This window comes from Lonchura striata, chromosome 31 (genome assembly GCF_050655825.1).
Source record: "Lonchura striata isolate lonStrDom1 chromosome 31, ASM5065582v1, whole genome shotgun sequence".
Taxonomy (NCBI): domain Eukaryota; kingdom Metazoa; phylum Chordata; class Aves; order Passeriformes; family Estrildidae; genus Lonchura; species Lonchura striata.
This window is the reverse complement of record NC_140733.1, coordinates 4,709,394-4,731,326: the sequence shown is the minus strand read 5'-3', so window position 1 is coordinate 4,731,326 and position 21,933 is coordinate 4,709,394. Positions and strand designations below refer to the sequence as shown.

The 21,933-nt window shown below is 62.8% G+C and overlaps 3 protein-coding genes across 10 annotated transcripts in view; 2 read left to right on the top strand and 1 right to left on the bottom strand.

Moving 5' to 3' along the window:
- Positions 1–96: 96 nt before the first annotated feature.
- GPKOW (G-patch domain and KOW motifs) lies at positions 97–21,664 on the bottom strand. Its single transcript, XM_085563634.1, has 12 exons — positions 20,140–21,664; positions 11,352–11,573; positions 10,699–11,189; positions 10,477–10,580; positions 9,586–9,689; positions 7,888–8,044; positions 5,838–5,940; positions 5,210–5,312; positions 4,186–4,303; positions 3,522–3,591; positions 2,867–2,952; positions 97–1,914 (listed from the first exon to the last, which is right to left on the bottom strand). The coding sequence occupies exons 1-12, from the start codon at positions 20,481–20,483 to the stop codon at positions 1,786–1,788; spliced, it is 2,031 nt and encodes a 676-aa protein (XP_085419760.1). The 5' UTR covers positions 20,484–21,664; the 3' UTR covers positions 97–1,785.
- PLP2 (proteolipid protein 2) lies at positions 14,505–18,817 on the top strand. Its single transcript, XM_077789765.2, has 5 exons — positions 14,505–14,687; positions 16,650–16,802; positions 17,707–17,802; positions 18,269–18,356; positions 18,468–18,817. The coding sequence occupies exons 1-5, from the start codon at positions 14,601–14,603 to the stop codon at positions 18,485–18,487; spliced, it is 444 nt and encodes a 147-aa protein (XP_077645891.1). The 5' UTR covers positions 14,505–14,600; the 3' UTR covers positions 18,488–18,817.
- Positions 20,075–21,933, top strand: part of FTSJ1 (FtsJ RNA 2'-O-methyltransferase 1) — an 8,332-nt gene continuing 6,473 nt past the window's right edge. For 7 of the 8 annotated variants that reach the window (XM_085563796.1, XM_085563798.1, XM_085563797.1 and 4 more), the window contains exon 1: positions 20,075–20,200. The gene's annotated coding sequence lies outside the window, so the exon portion shown is untranslated. The remainder of the gene's footprint in view (positions 20,201–21,933) is intronic. The other variant, XM_085563792.1, reaches the window with a different exon arrangement.

Sequence of the window (21,933 nt, the reverse complement as noted above, 5' to 3'; positions counted from 1 at the left end):
TCGGTTCACGCCTTTATTGCCCGTTTCTCTCCTTTATTGCCCGTTTCTCTCCTTTATTGCCCTTTTCACACCTTTATTGCCCGTTTCTCTCCTTTATTGCCCGTTTCACACCTTTATTGCCCATTTCTCTCCTTTATTGCCCATTTCTCCCCAATATTGCCCGTTTCACGCCATTGTTTCCCATTTGTCCTTTATTGCCGGTCTCACAGCCATTGTTGCCCATTTCAGACCCATTGTTGCCCATTTCAGACCCATTGTTTCCCATTTCTGTCCTTTATTGCCTGTTTCACACCTTGATTTCCTGTTTCCCTCCTTTTTCGCCCATTTCTCTCTGCTGTTTCCCGTCTCTGTTGTTGCCCGTTTCACACCCGTTGTTGCCCGTTTCTCTTCTTTATTGCCCATTTCACTCCTTTTATTGCCCATTTCAGTCCTTGGTTGCCCATTTCTCTCTGTTCTTTCCCGTTTCTCTCCATTCTTTCCTGTCTCTCTCCGTTCTTTCCCATCTCTCTCCGTTGTTTCCCATCTCCATTCTTTCCCATTTCTCTCCGTTGTTTCTCGTCTCTCTCCGTTGTTTCCCATCTCCGTTGTTTCCCGTCTCTCTCCTTTGTTTCCCGTCTCTCTCCGTTGTTTCCTGTTTCTCTCCGTTCTTTCCCATCTCTCTCTGTTGTTTTCCATCTCCGTTCTTTCCCGTTTCTCTCCATTCTTTCCCGTCTCTCTCCGTTGTTTCCCGTCTCTCTCCGTTCTTTCCCGTTTCTCTCCATTCTTTCCCATCTCTCTCCGTTGTTTCCCATCTCTCTCCGTTGTTTCCCATCTCTCTCCGTTCTTTCCCATCTCTGTTCTTTCCCATCTCTCTCCGTTGTTTCCCATCTCTCTCCGTTCTTTCCCATCTCTGTTCTTTCCCATCTCTCTCCGTTGTTTCCCATCTCTCTCCGTTCTTTCCCATCTCTGTTCTTTCCCATCTCTCTCCGTTGTTTCCCATCTCTCTCCGTTCTTTCCCGTCTCTCGCCGTTGTTTCCCGTTTCACACCTTTATTGTCCATATAACACCACTGTTTCCTGTGTCTCTGCATTGTTGCCGTGTCACACCCAGTTTCCTGTCTCTCGGCATTGTTTCCTGTTTCTCTCCATTGTTTCCCATCTCTCTCCGTTGTTGCCGTGTCACACCCGTTATTGCCCATGTCACACCCGTTGTTTCCTGTTCTCTCAGTTGTTTCCTGCTTCTCTCCGTTGTTGCACATTTCTGTCCTTTATTGCCCATTTCACACCTGATCTTTCCCATCTCTCTCCGTTCTTTCCCATCTCCGTTGCTTCCCATCTCTCTCTGTTGTTTCCTGTTTCACACCCATTGTTGCCTGTTTCACACCTTTATTGCCCATATAACACCGTTGTTTCCCATCTCTCTCTGTTCTTTCCCGTGTCTCTCCGTTGTTTCCCATCTCCGTTGTTTCCCGTCTCTCTCTGTTCTTTCCCGTTTCTCTCCGTTGTTTCCCGTCTCTCTCTGTTGTTTCCTGTTTCTCTCCGTTGTTTCCCATCTCCGTTGTTTTCCATCTCCGTTGTTTCCTGTCTCTCTCTGTTCTTTCCCGTTTCTCTCCGTTGTTTCCCGTCTCTCTCCGTTGTTTCCCGTCTCTCTCTGTTGTTTCCTGTTTCTCTCCGTTGTTTCCCATCTCCGTTCTTTCCCGTTTCTCTCTCCTCGGTTGCCCGTTTTTCTCCCCGGTTGCCCGTTTTTCTCCCCGGTTGCCGTTCCGTGCCGTGCCGTGCCGTTCCGTTCCGTGCCGTGCCCGGGCTCTCAGTCCTCGTCCCCGCCCAGGTAGTGGCAGATGCAGTCGAAGGGCAGCGGCAGCACCGCGGCGCCCGCGCGGCTCAGCTGCACCAGCGCCCGGCCCCGGCGCCCGTCGCGCTCCAGGATCCGGCCCAGCTGCCGGGGAGGGGTCGGGATTGCGGATTTGGGATTGGGGATTGGGTTTGGGGTCACTGGGGGGTTTGGGATTGGGGATTGGGGTTTGGGGATTGGGGGATTTGGGATCGGGGATTGGGTTTGGGATTGGGGTCTGGGGATTGGGGATTTGGGGATTTGGGATCGGGGATTTGGGATTGGGGTCACTGGGGGGTTTGGGGATTTGGGATTGGGGTTTGGGGGTTTGGAGGTTTGGGGATTTGGGATTGGGGATTTGGGATTGGGGATTTGGGGATTTGGGATTGGGATTGCGTTTGGGGATTTGGGGATTGGGGATTTGGGATTGGGGATTGGGTTTGGGGTCACTGGGGGGTTTGGGGATTTGGGATTGGGGATTGGGGATTTGGGATTGGGGATTTGGGATTGGGGATTTGGGATTGGGATTGAGTTTGGGGATTTGGGGATTTGGGGATTTGGGGATTTGGGACTGGGGATTGGGTTTGGGTTCACTGGGGGGTTTGGGGATTTGGGATTGGGGTTTGGGGGTTTGGGGGTTTGGAGATTTGGGTTTGGGGTTTGGGGTTGGGGATTGGGGGTTTGGGGTTTTGGGGTTTTGGATTTGGGATTGGGGTTGGGTTTCGGTTTGGGGTTTGGGTTTGGGGTCATTGTGGAATTTGGGGAGTGGGTTTGGGGTTGGGTTTGGTGTTTGGGATTGGGTTTGGGGTTGGGGTTTGGGGATTTCGGGAGGGGTTTGGGGTAATTTGGGAGTCCGGGGGCAATTTGGGGAGGGGTCCGTGGGTATTTTGCTAATTTGGGGAGGGGTCCATGGATACTTTGGTAATTTGGGGAGGGGTCCGGGTGTACTTTGGTAATTTGGGGAGGGGTCCGTGGGTATTTGGGGAGGGGTCCGTGTGTGATTCAGTAATTTGGGGAGGGTCTGTGGGTACTTTGGTAATTTGGGGAGGGGTCTGACCTGGCCCGCGTGCTCCCCCAGCACCACCATGACGCGCTCGGAGCTGCCCCGCGGCACAACCGTCTCCAGAGAGGCCTCGCGCAGCCCTGGGGGGCACAGGGGGGATTTTGGGGAGTCAGGGAGGATTTTGGGGGGCACAGGGGGGGCCAGGGGGGCTCAGAAGGATTCTGGTGGTCCCAGGTGGATTTTGGGGGTCCCAGGAAGGTTTGGGGGGGCTCAGGGGGGGCTTTTGGGGGATCGAGAGGGGGACAGGGGGATTTTGGGGGGTCCCAGAAGGATTTTTTTGAGGGTCCAAGGGGGATTTTGGGGGGGTGTTGGGGGATTTTGGGGGTCCCAGAAGAATTTGGGGGGTTAGGAGGGGTTTTGGGGGGTCAGGAGGGGTTTTGGGGGGTCAGGAGGAGTTTGGGGATCACAGGGGGATTTGGGGGGGTCAGGAGGAGTTTTGGGGGGTCAGGAGGGGATTTGGGGGGTCAGGAGGAGTTTGGGGGTCCCAGGGGGATTTGGGGGGGTCAGGAGGGGATTTGGGGGGTCAGGAGGAGTTTGGGGGTCCCAGGGGGATTTGGGGGGGTCAGGAGGGGATTTGGGGGGTTCCAGAGGAGGTTTGGAGGGTCAGTAGGAGTTTTGGGGACCCCCCAAATTTTGGGGGTGGTCTCACCCTCCACCAGGCGCCCGTCGTCCGTGCGGCACACGCAGATGTCGGGGGCCAGCAGGTCCTCGATCGTCATCTGGGGGACCCCGAAATCCACCCGGGAAAACCCCGAAATCCACCCGGGAAACCCCAAAATCCACCCGGGAAACCCCAAAATTCATCTGGGAAACCCCGAAATCCACCCGGGAAAACCCCGAAATCCACCCAGGAAACCCCAAAATTCATCTGGGGGTCCCCAAAATTCACCCGGGGTGTGGATATTTTTGATCCCGGGGGGTGTGGGGGGGGTGTCAGTGGATATTTTGGGGTCCCGGGGAGGTGTCAGGGGATATTTTGTGGTCCCGGGGGGGGTCAGTGGGTATTTTGGGGTCCCGGGGGGGGTCAGGGGATATTTTGGGGTCCCGGGGGGTGCCAGTGGGGGGGTCAGTGGATATTTTGGGGTCCCGGGGGGTGTCAGTGGGTATTTTTGGGTCCCGGGGGGGGGTCAGTGCTATTTTGGGGTCCCGGGGGGGGTCAATGGATATTCTGGGGTCCCGGGGGGGGGTCAGTGCTATTTTGGGGTCCCAGGGGGTGTCAGTGGGTATTTTGGGGTCCCGGGGGGGGTCAGTGGGTATTTTGGGTCCCGGGGGGGGGGTCAGTGCTATTTTGGGGCGCAGTTTGGGGGTCCCACCTTGCAGTTGTAGAAGACCCCCCCCCGGAAGGCCGTGTCCACGCAGCGCACGCGCAGGTCCCGCCGCAGCCAGTGGTGGGGGGGCGCGGGGGGGGCCCCCCGGGGCTGCTTCGCGCTCCTGGGGGGGGTCCCCAAATTGCTGAGACCCCCCCCTCCCCCGCCCCAGGGTCCCCAAATTGCTGAGACCCCCCCTCCCCAAAACTCAGCACCCCCAGAGCCCTGGAGCCCCCCAAAACTGACCCCCCCCCAAAATCCCCTCTCCAGACCCCCCCATGGGAACCCCCCCAAAGTTCAGACCCCCCCACCCAAAAATGTTGGGGGGCTCAGGCCCCGCCCCCCAATTGGGCAGGGGGGTCACACCCCCCCCCAAAGGGCTCCCTCCCCTCAAGGGTTAATGACACCCCCAAAATTAGCCCCCCCCCATATGAAAGGACCCCCGGAACCCCCCCAACATCAGCCCCCCCAAAATGAGAACACCGCCGAACCCCCCAAAAATGAAACCCCCAAACTACCCCCAAAATAATCCCCCCCAAAATGACCCCCTCAGCCCCCCAAAAATGAACCCCCCCCGGAAGTCCCCCAAAATGATGCCCGCAGCCCCCCCAAAGTGAGAGCCCCCCAAAAATGAATCCCCCCAAACCCCTCCAAAATGAGCCCCCACCCCCCCAAAATGACGCAATCAGCCCCCCCCAAAGCGAGAGCCCCCCAAAAATAAAACCCCCAAAATGAGCCCCCACTCCCCCAAAAAAGAACCCCCCCAAAGCCCCCAAAATTAACCCCCAAAAGCACCCCCAAATCGAGAATCGCCCAAAATGACCCCAAAGCCCCCCAAAATAAGAGCCCCCCCTAAACCCCCCAAAAATGGAACCCCCAAAATGAGCCCCCCCGGGCCCCCCAAAATGAGAGCCCCCCCAAAAATGAACCACCCCAACCCCCCCAGACGGAGCCCCCAAAATAAACCCCCGTGACCCCCCCAAAACTGACCCCCCCAAAACTGACCCCCCCAAAACTGACCCCCCCTCACCTCTGCTCCGGGGGGGGCTCCCGGCGCTTGCCCCCCCCCCGCGGGGGGTCCTCACCCTGCGCCCCCCCCCCGGAGCCCGGCGGGGAGGGACGGCCCGGGGCACCTGGGGGAACTGGGAGTGACTGGGAGGGACTGGGAGGGACTGGGAGGGACTGGGAGGGAACTGGGAGGGAACTGGGAGGGAACTGGGAGGGACTGGGGGGGAACTGGGAGGGACTGGGAGGGACTGGGAGGGACTGGGGGGGAACTGGGGGGGACTGGGAGGGACTGGGGGGAACTGGGAGTGACTGGGAGGGACTGGGAGGAACTGGGGGGGAACTGGGGGGGACTGGGAGGGACTGGGGGGAACTGGGATGGACTGGGAGGAACTGGGAGGGACTGGGAGTGACTGGGAGTGACTGGGATGGACTGGGAGGAACTTGGAGGGAATGGGAGGGAACTGGGAGGGAACTGGGGGGGACTGGGAGGGACTGGAAGGGAACTGGGGGGGACTGGGAGGGACTGGGAGGGAACTGGGAGTGACTGGGGGGGACTGGAGGTTACTGGGGCTGTCTCAGGGGTTACTGGGGGGGTCTCAGGGGTCGGTTACTGGTCCGTACTGGTCCGTACTGGTCCGTACTGGACTCACCGTCGCTCAGGGCGCGCAGCCCGTGCTGGCTGACGGTCACGACCTGCCCGCCCAGCAGGAGGCGCACGAGAGCGCGGCCGGCCTCGGGCAGCAGCGCCTGCACCTGCACCAGTTAGAGACCAGTTAAACCGGTTAGAGACCAGTTAGAGACCAGTTAAACCAGTTAGAGACCAGTTAGAGACCGATTACACCAGTTAGAGACCAGTTACACCAGTTAGAGACCAGTTAGAGACCAGTTACACCAGTTAGAGACCAGTTAAACCGGTTAGAGACCAGTTAGAGACCAGTTACACCAGTTAGAGACCAGTTAAACCAGTTAGAGACCAGTTAGAGACCAGTTAGAGACCAGTTAGAGACCAGTTACACCAGTTAGAGACCAGTTAAACCAGTTAGAGACCAGTTACACCAGTTAGAGACCAGTTAGAGACCAGTTACACCAGTTAGAGACCAGTTACACCAGTTAGAGACCAGTTAAACCAGTTATAGACCAGTTAGAGACCAGTTAAACCAGCTAGAGACCAGTTAAACAAGTTAAAGACCAGTTAGAGACCAGTTACACCAGTTAGAGACCAGTTACACCAGTTAGAGACCAGTTAAACCAGTTACACCAGTTAGAGACCAGTTACACCAGTTAGAGACCAGTTAGAGACCAGTTACACCAGTTAGAGACCAGTTAGAGACCAGTTACACCAGTTAGAGACCAGTTAGAGACCAGTTAAACCAGTTAGAGACCAGTTAGAGACCAGTTACACCAGTTACACCAGTTAGAGACCAGTTAGGACTGGTTCATACTGGTCTGCACCACCCCACACTGGTCCATATTGGTCTGTACCAGTCTATACCGCCCTGCACCACCCGGCACTGGTCTGTACTGGTCTATACTGGTCTGTACTGCCCCACAGCGCCCCACACTGGTCTGTACTGGTCTATACTGGTCTGTACTGCCCCACAGCACCCCACACCGTCCGTACTGGTCCATACTGGTCTGTATTGCCCCACACTGCTCTGCACTGGTCAGTACTGGTCTATACTGGTCTGTACTGGTCTATACTGGTCTGTACTGCCCCATACTGCCCCACACCGCTCTGCACTGGTCCGTACTGGTCCATACTGCCCCACACTGCTCTGCACTGGTCCGTACTGGTCTATACTGGTCCGTACTGCCCCACACTGCTCTGCACTGGTCCGTACTGGTCTATACTGGTCCGTACTGCCCCACACCGCTCTGCACTGGTCCGTACTGGTCTGTACTGGTCCGTACTACCCCACACCGCTCTGCACTGGTCTGTACTGGTCTGTACCAGTCTATACCGCCCCGCACCACCCCACACTGGTCTGTACTGCCGCACGCCACCCCACACCGCTCTGCACTGGTCTGTACTGGTCTGTACTGGTCTATACCGCCCCACACAGCCCCGCCCCACCCCATACCGGTCCATACCAGTCCGTATGGCCCCACCCCGCCCTGTACCAGTCCGTACCAGTCCATACTGGTTCTGTACGGCCCCACCCTGCTCCGTACCGGTCCATACCGGTCCATACCAGTCCATACCGCCCTGCCCCGGTCCATACCAGTCCATACCAGTCCATACCGGTCCATACCGCCCTGCCCCGGTCCATACCGGTCCGTACCAGTCCATACCGCCCTGCCCCGGTCCGTACCAGTCCATACCGGTCCGCACGGCCCCGCCCCACCCTGTACCAGTCCATACCAGTCCGTACTGGTCCATAGGGCCCCGCCCCGTCCCGTACTGGTCCATACCGCCCTGCCCTGGTCCATACCGGTCCATACCGGTCCACCTTGCCCTGCCCCGGTCCATACCAGTCCATACCAATCCATACCAGTCCATACCGGTCCATACCGGTCCATACCGCCCTGCCCTGGTCCATACCAGTCCATACCGGTCCACCCCGCCCTGCCCCGGTCCATACCAGTCCATACCAGTCCATACCGGTCCATACCGCCCTGCCCTGGTCCATACCAGTCCATACCGGTCCATACCGGTCCATACCGCCCTGCCCCGGTCCGCACGGCCCGCCGCGCGCTCACCTGGCCGCGCAGGCCGCGGTGGGGCCCGGCCTCGATGCTGACGGCGTCGCCCACGCCGGGCCCGGCCTGGGGGGGCTCCCCGGCCCCGGGGGGGGCGGCCTCGGCCCCCAGCCCCAACCCCCGCGGGCGGGGCCGCTGCTCCAGGGGGGGCACCACCCTGCGGGAAGGGTGGCTCAGCTGCGCCCGGCCCCGGGCTGTCCCCAAGGTCGGGGTGTCCCCAAGCTCGGGTGCCCCCAATGGCGGGGTGTCCCCAAGGTCAGGGTGTCCCCGAGCTCGGGTGTCCCCAATGTTGGGGTGTCCCCAATCTTGAGTGTCTCCAATGTCGGGGTGTCCCCAATCTCGGGGTGCCCCCAATCTCGGGTGTCCCCAATGTCGGGGTGTCCCCGAGCTCAGGGTGTCCCCAAAGTCGGGGTGTCCCCAAGGTCGGGGTGTCCCCAGTCTCAGGGTGTCCCCAATCTCGGGGTGCCCCCAATCTCGGGTGCCCCCAATCTTGGGTGTCCCCAATGTCGGGTGCCCCCAATCTCGGGTGCCCCAGTTCCAAGGTGACCCCGGTTTCGGGGTGCCCCTAGTGATGGGGTGCCCTAGTTTTGGGGTACCCTCAGTTTCACGTGCCACAGTATTGGGGTGCCCTGGTTTTGGGGCACCCTCAGTTTTGGGGCACCCTCAGTTCCGGGTGCCCCGGTTCTGGGGTACCCTCGGCTTAAGGATGCCCCCAATTTCAGGTTGCCCCGGTTTCTGGGTGCCCCAGTTTTGGGTTACTCCCAGTTTTGGGGTGCCCCGTTTTGGGGTTCCCAGGTTTCAGGGTTCCCCAATTTCTGGGTGCCTGGTTTCAGGGTGCCCGGGTTTTGGGATTCCCCAGTTTCAGGGTTCCACGGTCTTGGGGTGCCCGGTTTTGGGGTGCCCGGTTTCAGGGCACCCCAGTTTTGGGGTGCCTGATTTCGGGGTTCCCCAATTTCAGAGTTCCCTGTTTCGGGGTGCCCGGTTTTGAGGTGTCTGCGTTTTGGGGTTCCCCAATTTTGGAGTGCCTGGTTTCGGGGTGCCCGTGTTTTGGGGTGCTCCAATTTTGGGGTTCCCGGTTTCAGGGCACCCCAGTTTCAGGGTTCCCAGTTTTGGGGTGGCCTGGTTTTGGGGTTCCCCAGTTTTGGGGCACTCCAATTTCGGGGTGCCTGGTTTCAGGGTTCCTGTGTTTTTGGGTTCCCCAATTTTGGGGTGCCCCAATTTCAGGGTGCCCGGTTTCGGGGTGCGCAGTTTCGGGGTGTCCGTGTTTTGGGGTTCCCCAGTTTCAGGGTGCCCAGTTTCAGGGTTCCCCAATCTCGGGGTTCCCGCTCTCGGAGTTCCCGGTTTCAGGGTACCCCAATTTCGGGGTTCCCCAGTTTCGGGGTTCCCCAATTTCAGGGTTCCCCGATTTTGGGGTGCCCGGTCTCGGGGTGCCCCAGTTCTGGGGTTCCCAGTTCTGGGGTTCCCGGTTTCGGGGTTCCCAGTTTTGGGGTGCCCCAATCTTGGGGTTCTCAGTTTCGGGGTTCCCGGTTTCGGGGTTCCCAGTTTCGGGGTTCCCAGTTTCAGGGTGCCCATTTTCGGGGTGCCCAGGTTTCGGGGTTCCCAGTTTTGGGGTTCCCCAATCTCGGGGTTCCCAGTTTCGGGGTGCCCAGGTTTCGGGGTTCCCAGTTTCGGGGTGCCCGGTTTTGGGGTCCCCATCACCTGGCGAAGGTGCGGCCGATGCCCTGGCCCTGGCTCCAGCCCATCCCCCGCAGCATGGCCAGCCCGAACTGCCCCACGGGCACCGCCTCGTAGTCCTGGGGGGTCTGCGGGCAGGGGGGCGCTCTGGGGGTCCCGGCGGGATTTGGGGGTCCCAGGGGGGAGCTGGGGGTCCCCAGGGGGGATTTGGGGGTCCCAGGGGGGATTTGGGGGTCCCCAGGGGGGAGCTGGGGGTCCCAGGGGGGATTTGGGGGTCCCAGGGGGGAGCTGGGGGTCCCCAGGGGGGATTTGGGGGTCCCAGGGGGGATTTGGAGTTCCCAGGGGGGATTTGAGGATCCCCATGGGGGTCCCAGGGAGATTTGGGGGTCCCCAGGAAGGATTTGGGAATCCCCAAAGGGGTCTGGGGAGATTTGAAGGTCTCCATGGGGGTCCCGGGGGAATATTTGGGGGTCCCAGAGGGGGTCCTGGGGGACATCTGGGGGTCCCAGGGACTATTTCAGGGTCTCAGAGGGGGGTCCTTGGGGCTATTTGGGGATCCCGGGGGGATATTTGGGGGTCCTGAGGCGATATTTGGGGATCCCGGGGATATCTGGGAGTTCCAGAGATTGTTCCTGGGGATATTTGGGGTCCCGGGGATATTTGGGGGTCCCGGGGGATATTTGGGGACCCCAGAAGATATTTGGGGGTACCCAGAGGGGGATCCTGAGGATATTTAGGGTCCCGGGGGGGTCCCAGGGATATTTGGAGTCCCGGGGGGGGTCCCGGGGCTATCTGGGGGTCCCGGGGGGGTCCCGGGGGGCTATTTGGGGGTCCCGGGGCCATTTGGGGATCCCATGGGCTATTTGGGGATCCCAAGGCTATTTGGGGGTCCCGGGGGGGTCCCGGGGGTCTCACCGGCTGCGGCCCCGTGCCCACGTCCCTGTCCCGCTGCCCCGGCAGGGGGATGGCCATGATGGGGCCGGGCTGGCCCGGGGGGGGCTCCTGGCTCTGCCGCGCCTCTGGGGGGGCAGGGGGGGTCAGGGGGGCTCAGGGGGACCCCAAACACCCCCGGGACCCCTCTGGGGGTCAGGGGGGCTCAGGGGGACCCCAAAAACCCCCGGGACCCCCCGAACTCACCCTGCAGCAGCTCCTGCACCGCCTGAGCCTCCACCGAGGGGGGGGCGGCGCTGGGGGCGGGGCCTGCGCTGGGGGCGGGGCTTATTCCATGGGTGGGGTCAGCGCTGTGGGCGGGGCTTCTGATGGGGGCGGGGCTTGATCCATGGGCGGGGTCAGAACTGGGGGCGGGGTCAGAACTGGGGGCGGGGCCTGTACAAGGGGCGGGGTCAGATATGGGGGCGGGGCTTGGTCTATGGGCGGGTTCAGCGCTGGGGGCGGGGTCTGTCCCGTGGGCGGTGCCGGTTCCGTGGGCGGGGTCAGTCCCGTGGGCGGTTCCGGTGCCGGTTCCGGGGGCGGTGCCGGTTCCGTGGGTGGGATCAATCCCGTGGGCGGTTCCGGGGGCGGGGTCGGTCCCGGTGCCGGTTGTCCCGGTGGTCCCGGGGTTCCAGCGGCGGCGGGCCGGGATCAGCGGGATCACCAGCTCCTGCTTGGGGGGCGGGGCCGGCCGCGTGCTGGGGGCGGGGACACGGCATTAGCCACGCCCACTCACAGAGGCAACCCCGGGCGGAAACCACGCCCCCTCGTCTTAGCCCCGCCCAACCGCCGCACGCGGCGACCGCGTGCCCATTCATAACTCACCAAGCCCCGCCCCCGCCCGCTCCAGCCCCGCCCACCTGAGCAGCTCGCGGCCCTCCACGGCCGTCAGGAAGTCGGTGTCGCTCTCGGTGTCACCGCCCGCGCCGGGCTCCGCGCACGGTCCCGCGGGCAGCGGCCGCCGCCGCTCCGCCCTGCGGCTGAAGGAGAAGGACACCGGCCCCTGTCCCGGCCCCGGCCCCGGCCCCGGTCCTGGCGCCTCGGCCGCGCCATCGCCCGCCGCCATCTTCTGCCGCGGGGCCCTGTGGGAGAGAGCGCGACGATCCATCCGGACTACAACTCCCAGCAGCCTCCGCGCCGCCCCGCGGGCTTTGCGGCCGCTGATTGGCGGAGCGCCCGCCTATCCGGTGCCGGCGGCGCGGCCCGTCCCGCCCCCTCCCGCGTGCTGCGGCCGCTGATTGGCGGAGCCGCCCGTCGCTCAGCCCCCGCCGCCGCGGCTCGCGCCCGCCGGCCTCGCGCGCGTTGCCGGAGAGACCCCGCGGGGGTACCGGGGGGCGGGGAACGGGAACGGCGGCAAACTGGGGGAACTGGGAGCACTGGGAGACAAACTGGGGGAACTGGGAGCCAAACTGGGAGCACTGGGAGGGACTGGGAACACTGGGGGCCAAACTGGGGGCACTGGGAGCCAAACTGGGAGCACTGGGAGCCAAACTGGGAGCACTGGGAGGGAACTGGGAACACTGGAGTGAATTGGGAGCACTGGGGCGTGTTACTGGTGGTTACTGGGAGCACTGGGGAGTGTTACTGGTGGTTACTGGGAGCACTGGGGAGTGTTACTGGTGGTTAATGGGAGCACTGGGGCGTGTTACTGGTGGTTACTGGGAGCACTGGGGAGTGTTACTGGTGGTAAATGGTCCATATTGGTGTGCAACTGGTCTGTACTGGTGTGTAGTGGTTTGTACTGGGGGGGCTGTGAGGCTCTGCTGCTGCTGCGCCGCCCCCAGGGTGAGACCCCCCCACCTCGGACCCCCCAAAATCCCCTCGGGGCCCCCCAGAGACCCCCCCAAAACACGGCTGCACAATCACCCCCCTGCCAGCACAGTGGTACAGCCCACGGCTCCCCAAAATACATCGATGCCCCCCAAAACAAATGGTACAGCCCACGGCCCCCCAAAAGACACTGCTATACTCCTGTGCCCCCCCAAACCAAGTGGTACAGCCCACTGCCCCCCAAAAACACAGCAGTGTACCACAGTGCCCCCCCAAACCAAGTGGTACAGCCCAGAGCCCCCCAAAGCACAGGGGTGTACACCAATGCTCCCCAAAATCGAGTGGTACACTCCACTGCCCCCCAAAACACAGCTGCACAAATCACCCCCCTGCCAGCACAGTGGTACAGCCCACGGCCCCCCAAAACACATCAGTGCCCCCCCAAAACAAATGGTACAGCCCACGGCCCCCCAAAACACATCAGTGCCCCCCCCCCCCAAACAAATGGTACAGCCCACGGCCCCCCAAAACACATCAGTGCCCCCCCAAAACAAATGGTACAGCCCACGGCCCCCCAAAACACATCAGTGCCCCCCCAAAACAAATGGTACAGCCCACGGACCCCCAAAACACACCGGTGCCCCCCCAAATCGAGTGGTACAGCCCATGGCCCCCCAAAACACATCAGTGTACCCCAGTGCCCCCCCTATATCGGGCGGTACAGCCCACAGCCCCCCCAAACACATCGGCGCCCCCCCAAATCCAGTGGTACAGCCCAGAGCCCCCCAAACTCGGTAAGACGCCCCATTGCCTCCCCCCCCCCCCCCCCCACGGCAGAGTGGTACAGCCCAGAGCCCCCCAAGCCCCAGCCTGGCTGGGGAGGGGGACGGGGGAGGGGCGGAAGGAGGATGGGGGAGGGGGACGGGGCGGAAGGGGGATGGGGGAGGGGTCCCCGCCCCGCCCCCCTCCCTTCCCCCCCCGGGGGTCGCACGGAGGTGTCCCCCCCCCCGTCCCGGTTTTTGGGGTGCTCAGTAAAGGTGGGGAGCCCCCCCCGGTTCCTGCGCGGGGCGCTGCCCACATCCGCTGAGTCAGCCCAAAACCGAGAGCGGCTCCGGGGGCAGCGGCCTCGGGGACCCCAAACCCCTCAGAGACCCCCCAAATCCCCGGACCCCCCCCAAAATCCGGGACCCTCCCGGAAATCCGGGACCCCCCCCAAAATCCGGGAACCCCCCCAAAATTCGGGACCCCCCAAGCCCCGTCCCTCGGGGTCCCCTTCCCGCCACCCTCAGGGGCCGCCCCCGCGGCAGGCCCCGCCCACCGCCAATCGCGGGGGATTCCCCGCTTCAAGCCCCGCCCCCCGGGACCCCCGACCCAATCATCGCAGGGGATTCCCCGCTCCAAGCCCCGCCCCCCGGGACCCCCGACCCAATCATCGCAGGGGATTCCCCGCTCCAAGCCCCGCCCCCCGGGACCCCCGACCCAATCATCGCAGGGGATTCCCCGCTCCAAGCCCCGCCCCCCGGGACCCCCGACCCAATCATCGCAGGGGAGTCCCCGCTCCAAGCCCCGCCCCCCCGGACCCCCGACCCAATCATCGCTGGGGATTCCCCGCTCCAAGCCCCGCCTCCCGGGACCCCCGACCCAATCATCGCGGGGGATTCCCTGCTCCAAGCCCCGCCCCCCGGGACCCCCGACCCAATCATCGCGAGGGATTCCCCGCTCCAAGCCCCGCCCCCCGGGACCCCCGACCCAATCATCGCGGGGGATTCCCTGCTCCAAGCCCCGCCCCCCGGGACCCCCGACCCAATCATCGCGAGGGATTCCCCGCTCCAAGCCCCGCCCCCCGGGACCCCCGACCCAATCATCGCGGGGGATTCCCTGCTCCAAGCCCCGCCCCCCGGGACCCCCGACCCAATCATCGCGGGGGATTCCCTGCTCCAAGCCCCGCCCCCCGGGACCCCCGACCCAATCATCGCAGGGGATTCCCCGCTCCAAGCCCCGCCCCCCGGGACCCCCGACCCAATCATCGCGGGGGATTTCCCGCTCCAAGCCCCGCCCCCCGGGACCCCTCGCCGGGGTTTCCCCCCTCCCCTAACCGCCCGGTCACGTGACGGCGCGCGCCGCCCGCGGCCCCGCCCCCCCGCGCTCCCCTCGCCCATCCCTAATTGGGGTTTCCCCCGCCGCCAGGCCCCGCCCACCCGCGCCCCGCCAGCCAATGGCGTGCCGGCGCGCGCCGCCAGGCCCCGCCCCCGCGCCGTGCCAGCTCCTCGGGGCGCCCCCCCCGCTCCCCCCTCAGCTCCGCCACCGCCGCCGCCCGTTCGGTGCCGCCCGGTCCCGCCATGGAGTCCAGCGGGCCCCAGAGCTGCCCCGGCAACTGCCTCGCCTTCAGCCGCACCCACAAGGGGCTGGTGCTCATCGGCGAGATCGTGAGCCGCGGGGGGCGCCGGGGGACGGGGGCTCCGGGGCACCGCGGGGGCGGGATACCCTCGGCGGGGCCACACCGGGACACGCGCGGGCCCCGCGTGGGGCGGGGCACAGCGCGGTGGCCCGGTCCCGGTGTGCGGGGGGCAGGATGACTCGGTGTCCCGCTCCTTTGGGCTGGGGGGGACACGCCTGGCCGCTCGTTCGGGGCCGGGAGGATGCGCGAGTCCCGGCTCGGGACCGGGACAGGATGTCCGGGATCACCGGTTTTGGGGGGGGGATGCAGCAGGATACCTGGCTCCCCATTTTTGGGGGGCGCCCCCACACGTGCGGTCCCCTATTTGTGGGGAGGGCGGGATCCCAGTTTTGGGCGTCAGGAGAACGCCTGGCTCCGTGCTTTGGAAGGGATCGGGGACACCGCCGCACCGGCTCCCCGTTCCGGGGGGTCCCCATCCCGGGGGTGTCCCCATCCCGGGGGTGTCCCCATCCTCGGGGTATCCCCATCCTCGGGGTATCCCCATCCTCGGGGTGTCCCCATCCTCGGGGTGTCCCCATCCCGGTGGGGATGCCCGGCTGTCGGAGCGCTCGGGCCGACCCGTGGAGCGAGGGACCCGGGTTTCGGGCGGGGGGACACCCCCGCAGAGCGTCCCCGGTGCCGTGGGCGCGGCGGAGACCCGCTCCCCCCGCGCCTCCCGCTCCCGTTTCGGGCGCGTGGAGGGGCAACGCCCTTGGGAAACGGGGGTGGGGCGGGGCAGGTGAGAAAGGGCGGGGCCGGAGGGCCCCGGGTTGAAAGCGGGGAGGGAGCCCGGACGTGCCCGGTGCCCGCCCGGGGGGAAGGGGCGGTTGGGGCGGAGCCCGGCCCGCCGTTCCAGCCGTTATTGCGCCAGCCCGGGCGGCGCCCGCCGGGAGCGGCCCCTTTAAGAGCCCCTGGCGGGCCCCACCCACGCCGTCGCCCCTTGAAGGGCGGGGGGGGGCGGTGTTGTGCCGTTGCCATGGCGGCCGTTACCGGGAGACGGCCCCGCCCCGCCGCCCCCGCGGGCGGGGCCGAACCGGGGAACCGCGGCCGCCCGCAGGGGGCGCTCGGGACACCCATGGGTGACACCGCATGGGGGCGCTATGGGGGCTATAGGTGACCCCGCATGGGAGCGCTATGGGGGCTATAGGTGACCCCACAGGGGGGCGCTATGGGGGGTCTATAGGTGACACCACAGGGGGGCGCTATGGGGGCTATAGGTGACCCCACAGAGGGGCGCTATGGGGGCTATAGGTGACACCACAGGGGGGCGCTATGGGGGCTATAGGTGACACCACAGGGGGGCGCTATGGGGGCTATAGGTGACCCCGCATGGGGGCGCTATGGGGGCTATAGGTGACACCACAGGGGGGCGCTATGGGGGCTATAGGTGACCCCACATTGGGCTATGGGGGCTATAGGTGACCCCACAGGGGGGCGCTATGGGGGCTATAGGTGACCCCGCATGGGGGCGCTATGGGGTCTATAGGTGACCCCTCAGTGCCCAATGGGGGACCATAAGGGCAGGGCACATTTTGGGGTCTCTATGGGGTCCACAGGGGCTCAGGGAGCCCGGGTGGAGCACACAGGGCCCATAGGGCACAATGCACAGATCCCATAGGGCTGGGGCACACTGTGGGGTCTCTGTGGGGGTCAGAGATAACACAGGGCCCATAGGGCACAATGCACAGATCCCATAGGGCTGGGGCACACTGTGGGGGCTCAGAGATAACCCGGGGAGCACACAGGGCCCATAGGGCACAATGCACAGATCCCATAGGGCTGGGGCACACTGTGGGGTCTCTGTGGGGGTCAGAGATAACACAGGGCCCATAGGGCACGCCGCACGCATCCCCCACGTGCCGTGCCCGTCCCGCGGGGTGCCTCTGGGGTCTCGGCGGGTCCGTGGGGCTCGGGGCTGCCCCTATGGATGCCATAGGCGCCGTGCCCGCAGGTGCTGTGCGCGCTGACCCTGGCGTGCTTCGGGGCGTCGCGCTCGGGCTACGCGGGGCTGGCGGCGCTGGAGCTGCTCTTCGCCGCGCTGGTGCTGCTGGCCTGGAGCTGCCGCCTGCCGCCCCGGCTCTCCCTCATCTACTGGGGCTGGAGCGTGAGCGCTGGGGAGGGGTTTGGGGGGGCTGGGGAGGGGCTGGGGGGGGTTTGGGGGGGCTGGGGAGGGGCTGGGGGGGGTTTGGGGGGGATTACAGGGGTTTTGAGGAGCATTGGGGGTCTGGGGAAGGATTTGGGGGGATTATGGGGGGGATTACAGGGGGTTTGAGGAGAACTGGGGGGGCACTGGGGGGATTGCAGGGGGTTGGAGCAGCACTGGGGGGCCGTGGATGGGTTTGGGGGGATTATGGGGGGTTTGAGGAGAATTGGGGGGCTGTGGATGGTTTTGGGGGGATTACCGGGGGTTGGAGGACAGTTGGGGGGCATTTGGGGAGAATTGCAGGGGGTTTGATCAGAACTGGGGGGCTGGGGAGGGATTTGGGGGGATTACAGGGGGTTTGAGGAGCACTGGGGGCTGTGGATGGGTTTGGGGGGATTACTGGGGCTTGGAGGAGAATTGGGGGCATTTGGGGGCGATTACCGGGGGGTTTGAGGACAATTGGGGGGTTGTGGATGGGTTTGGGGGGATTACGGGGGGTTTGAGAACTGGGGTGCTGTGGATGGGTTTGGGGAGATTACAGGGGGTTTGAGGAGAATTGGGGGGTTGTGAATAATATTGGGGGGATTACAGGGGGTTAGAGTAAAATTGGGGGGGGCATTTGGGGAGGTTTGAGGAGCTCCGGGGTGCTGTGGAGGGGTTTGGGGGGATTACGGGGGGTTTGAGGAGCATTGGGGGGCTGTGGATGGGTTTGGGGGGCTCTGGGAGGGTTGGGGGGCCCTGCAGTGCCTGAGCTGCAGAGCATCCCTGGGAACTGGGGGTCCCCAGAGAGTCTGGGGGTTCCTGGGGGGGGTCCCTAGAAAGTTTGGGGGGGTCTCTCTGAGGGGTCCCATCTGTGCCCCCCCAGGACTTCATGCGCTGCCTCATCGGGGCTCTGCTCTTCCTCATCACCTCCCTCATCGTCATCATCGACCACCACGACGGCGCCGGCATCGCGGGAGGGGTGAGGAGGAATTCGGGGGGCTGAACCCCCCCATGGGTGCTGGGGCTCCTGACCAGGGGTAGGGAGAGGGTTTGGGGGTGCAGGGGGAATTTGGGGGTCTCTGATACCCCCAGCTGTTGGGGCTCGAGGCTGGGGGAGGGGGTTTGGGGGTGCAGGGGGAATTTGGGAGTCTCTCCTGCAGCTGTTTGGGATCCTGGCTGGGGTGAGGGGGGATTTGGGGATGCAGGGGAGGTTTTAGGGGTGCAGGGGGAATTTGGGGGTCTCTGACCCCCCACCCCCCAGGTGTTTGGGATCCTGGCCGGGGTGAGGGGTGGTTTTGGGGGTACAGGGGGGGTTTTGGGGGTGCAGGGGTAATTTGGGAGTCTCTCCTCCAGGTGTTTGGGATCCTGGCCAGGGTGAGGGGTGGTTTTGGGGGTGCAGGGGTGGTTTTGGGGGTGCAGGGGTAATTTGGGGGTCTCTCCTCCAGGTGTTTGGGATCCTGGCCGGGATCCTGCTGGGCTACGACGCCTACATCACCCTCCCCACGCGGCAGGGCCACGGCGCCGCCGGCACTGGTGCGTACTGGGAGCACTGGGAAGGGGGTGCTGCCCCGTGGGGGCTCCCCAGAAGGTTTGGGGGTCCCCGGGGGTGGGATGTACTCACCCCCCGCTTTGTTCCCCCTCCAGCATCGCCGGGCGGTGTCTGAAGAACCCAAGAACCCCCCGGAGACCTGCCCCCGCACAGGGGGACCCCAGCCTTAAATTATTGAGGGGTCCCGACGCCGTGGTCCCCCCGGGGGGGTCTGGGGGTCCCACGGGAGCTGCCCCTCCCTCAAACGCCTTCGCAAGTGCCTTGAATCGCCTGTGCCTCAGTTTCCCCGCGGGGAGACCCCCTCAGGTTTAAAGGCGCCCTCGCCCCTCCTACGGGTTTTGGGGTGCCCGCCTCAGTTTTTGGGGTGTTTCCCCCCCCCTCCCTCAGCCTGCGGGAGGCTTTTGGGGGCAATCTATTGGGAAATAAATGGTTTTTATTATTGCAACGTTGGTTCCCGTGGGTCTGTCGCGACAACAGCCTGGTTGGGGATGTCGGCAGATCCTCAAAATGGACCCAAACCCCACAGCACGCCCCAAACCTCCCTCGGCTGGGGAAAATCCTCTCCCCTCATGGCAAAATTTGGGAGAACCAGCCCTGAGCCAAAGGAACAAGGGAGGAAAACTCTTCCCCCTAAGAAACTTCCCGTCCCCTCATGGAAAAGGAAGGAACTTCTCCATCCCACATGGAAAAAGAGAAGAAACTTCCCATCCCCTCATGGAAAAGGAAGGAACTTCTCCATCCCATATGGAAAAAGAGAAGAAACTTCCCATCCCCTCATGGAAAAGGAAGGAAACTCCTCCATCCCTCGTGGAAAAAGGGAATAATAAACTCCCTGTCCCCTCACTGAAAAAGGGAGGAAAACTCTTTACCCCTCTGCTCACGGAAAAAGGGAAGAAACTTCCCATCCCCTCATGGAAAAAGGAAGGAACTTCTCCATCCCTCACGGAAAAAAGGCGAGAAACTCCCCCTCCCCTCACGAAAATAGGGAGGAAACTCCTCCATCCCTCATGGAAATAGGGAGGAAATCCCTCCAACCCTCATGGAAAAAGGGAGAAAACCCGTCCATCGCTCACGGAAAAAAGGAATAAACCCCCTGCACTGTTCACGGAAAAAGGGAGAAAACCCGTCCATCGCTCACGGAAATACAGCGGAGCCCCTCCGCCCCTGACGGCTCCCGCACAGCCAAAAACCAGCAGAAACCCCCGCTCAAAGAGCAAAGAGCAGCAGAAACCTCCTCTCAAAGAACAAAGAGCAGCAGAAACCTCCTCCAAAAGAACAAAGAGCAGCAGAAACCTCCTCTCAAAGAGCAGCAGAAACCTCCTCTCAAAGAGCAGCAGAAATCTCCTCTCAAAGAGCAGCAGAAATCTCCTCTCAAAGAGCAGCAGAAACCTCCTCTCAAAGAGCAGCAGAAATCTCCTCTCAAAGAGCAGCAGAAACCTCCTCTCAAAGAACAAAGAGCAGCAGAAACCTCCTCCAAAAGAGCAAAGAGCAGCAGAAACCTCCTCTCAAAGAACAAAGAGCAGCAGAAACCTCCTCTCAAAGAGCAGCAGAAATCTCCTCTCAAAGAGCAGTAGAAATCTCCTCTCAAAGAGCAGCAGAAACCCCCACTCCCCTCACAGAAAAAGGCGGGAAAGCCGCAGCGCCGCTCGCGCCCCGCCGCGCGCACGCGCAGTGCCAAAACGAGGCTCTTCCCCCTCCCCGCGCCCTCCCCTCACGCTCCCCGCCCGCCCCGCCCGCCCCGGCCGCCGCCGTCCTCGCCGCCCTCACCGCGTCCGTTCCTCCTTCTTCCGGCGGCCGCTGCTGCCCGGTGCTTCCCCGCTGCGCTCCGGTACGGCGGGAGGGGCCGGGCGGGGCGGGAGAGGGGGAGGGGAGGGAGGTGGTGAGGGGGGGAGGGGGGAGCCGCGCGCGCCGGGGCGGGCGGGGCTGCGCGCGCGGGGGCGGGGGGAGGCGCGGGGCGCATGCGCGGGGGCGGGCCGGGGGTTGTGAATGTGGGTGTAATATTGGAATAGCGCGTCCCAAATTAATGGGAAATTAATGGGATTTAAGGGGTTTGGAGAGGTTTGAGCAGCCCCTGGGTGAGGGTTTGTGGGTTTAACATTGGAATAACGCATCCTAAATTAAATTAACGGGGTTTAAGGAGTTTGGAGTGTTTTGAGCAGCCCCTGGGTGAGGGCTTGGGTTTAACATCGAAATAAGGCGTCCCAAATTAATGGGATTTAAGGGGTTTCGAGGGGTTTGAGCAGCCCCTGGGTGAGGGTCTGTGGGTTTAACATTGGAATAACGCGTCCTAAATTAAATTAACGGGGTTTAAGGGGTTTGGAGTTGTTTGAGCAGCCCCTGTATGAGGGTTTGTGGTGGATGTGGGGTTTAACATGGGAATAATGCATCCTAAATTAAATTAATGGAGTTTAAGGGGTTTTGCTGGTTTGAGCAGACCTTGGGTGAGGGTCTGTGGGTTTAACATCGGAATAACACATCCTAAATTAAATTAATGGGATTTAAACGGTTTCGAGGGGTTGAGCAGCCCCTGGGTGAGGGCTTGGGTTTAACATCGAAATAACGCGTCCCAAGTTAATGGGAAATTAATGGGATTTAAGGGGTTTCTAGTGATTTGAGCAGCCCTTGGGTGAGGGTCTGTGGGTTTAACATCGGAATAACACATCCTAAATTAAATTAATGGGGTTTAAGGGGTTTGGAGTGGTTTGAGCAGCCCCTGGGCACCCGTGGGTGGGGGACACAGGGTCTCTCTGAGGCCCCCCCATTTTGGTGTGCCCCCCATATAAACAGTGGCGTTATTTTAGGGTAGAACCCACAAATAAACGGCAAAACTTATAAACAAGTAATGGGGTACACAAACAATGAGCTCTGGAGATTACCCCGTTTATGGGGTGCCCCCGTTTATGGGGTGTCCCCGTTAACGGTGTTCCCGTGTTTGGGGTGTCTCGCCATTATTTCGGGGTGTCCATGTTAATAGGGTGTCCCTGTTTTTGAGGCATTCCCTGGTAGATTTTGGAGTGTCCCTGGTAGGTTTTGGGGTGTCCCCGTTTTTGGGGTGTTCCCACAGGTTTCGGGGTGTCCTCACTTACGGTGTCCCCATTTTAGAGGTGTCCCCGGTAGGTTTTGGGGTGTCCCTGCAGGTTTCGAGGTGTCCCCTCAGGTTTTGGGGTGTCCCCGCAGGTGTTGGGGTGTCCCTGTCAACAGGATGTCCCACAGGTTTTGGGGTGTCCCCGTTAATAGGGTGTCCCTGCATGTGTCAGGGTGTCCCCACTAATGGTGTCCCCGTTTTCGGGGTGTCCCCGTTTTCGGGGTGTCCCCCCAGGTATTAGGGTGTCCCCACTAACGGTGTCCCCATTTTCGGGGTGTCCCCATTTTCGGAGTGTCCCCGTTTTCGGGGTGTCCCCCCAGGTATCAGGGTGTCCCCACTAACGGTGTCCCCATTTTCGGGGTGTCCCCGTTTCCGGGGTGTCCCCCCAGGTATCAGGGTGTCCTCACTAACAGTGTCCCCGTTTTCGGGGTGTCCCCGTTTCCGGGGTGTCCCCACTAACGGTGTCCCGTTTTCGG

Coding starts and splice junctions, on each gene's coding strand:
- PLP2 (XM_077789765.2), top strand. CDS start 14,601: ATGGAGTCCAGCGGGCCCCAGAGCTGCCCCGGCAACTGCCTCGCCTTC. Junction 14,688..16,649: donor TGGTGCTCATCGGCGAGATC/GTGAGCCGCGGG, acceptor CCGTGCCCGCAG/GTGCTGTGCGCGCTGACCCT. Junction 17,803..18,268: donor GCGCCGGCATCGCGGGAGGG/GTGAGGAGGAAT, acceptor TCTCTCCTCCAG/GTGTTTGGGATCCTGGCCGG.
- GPKOW (XM_085563634.1), bottom strand. CDS start 20,483: ATGCGTTATTCCAATGTTAAACCCACAAACCCTCACCCAGGGGCTGCT. Junction 3,592..4,185: donor GGGTCTTCTACAACTGCAAG/GTGGGACCCCCA, acceptor GGGGTCCCCCAG/ATGACGATCGAGGACCTGCT. Junction 1,915..2,866: donor TGGGGGAGCACGCGGGCCAG/GTCAGACCCCTC, acceptor CCTCCCCGGCAG/CTGGGCCGGATCCTGGAGCG.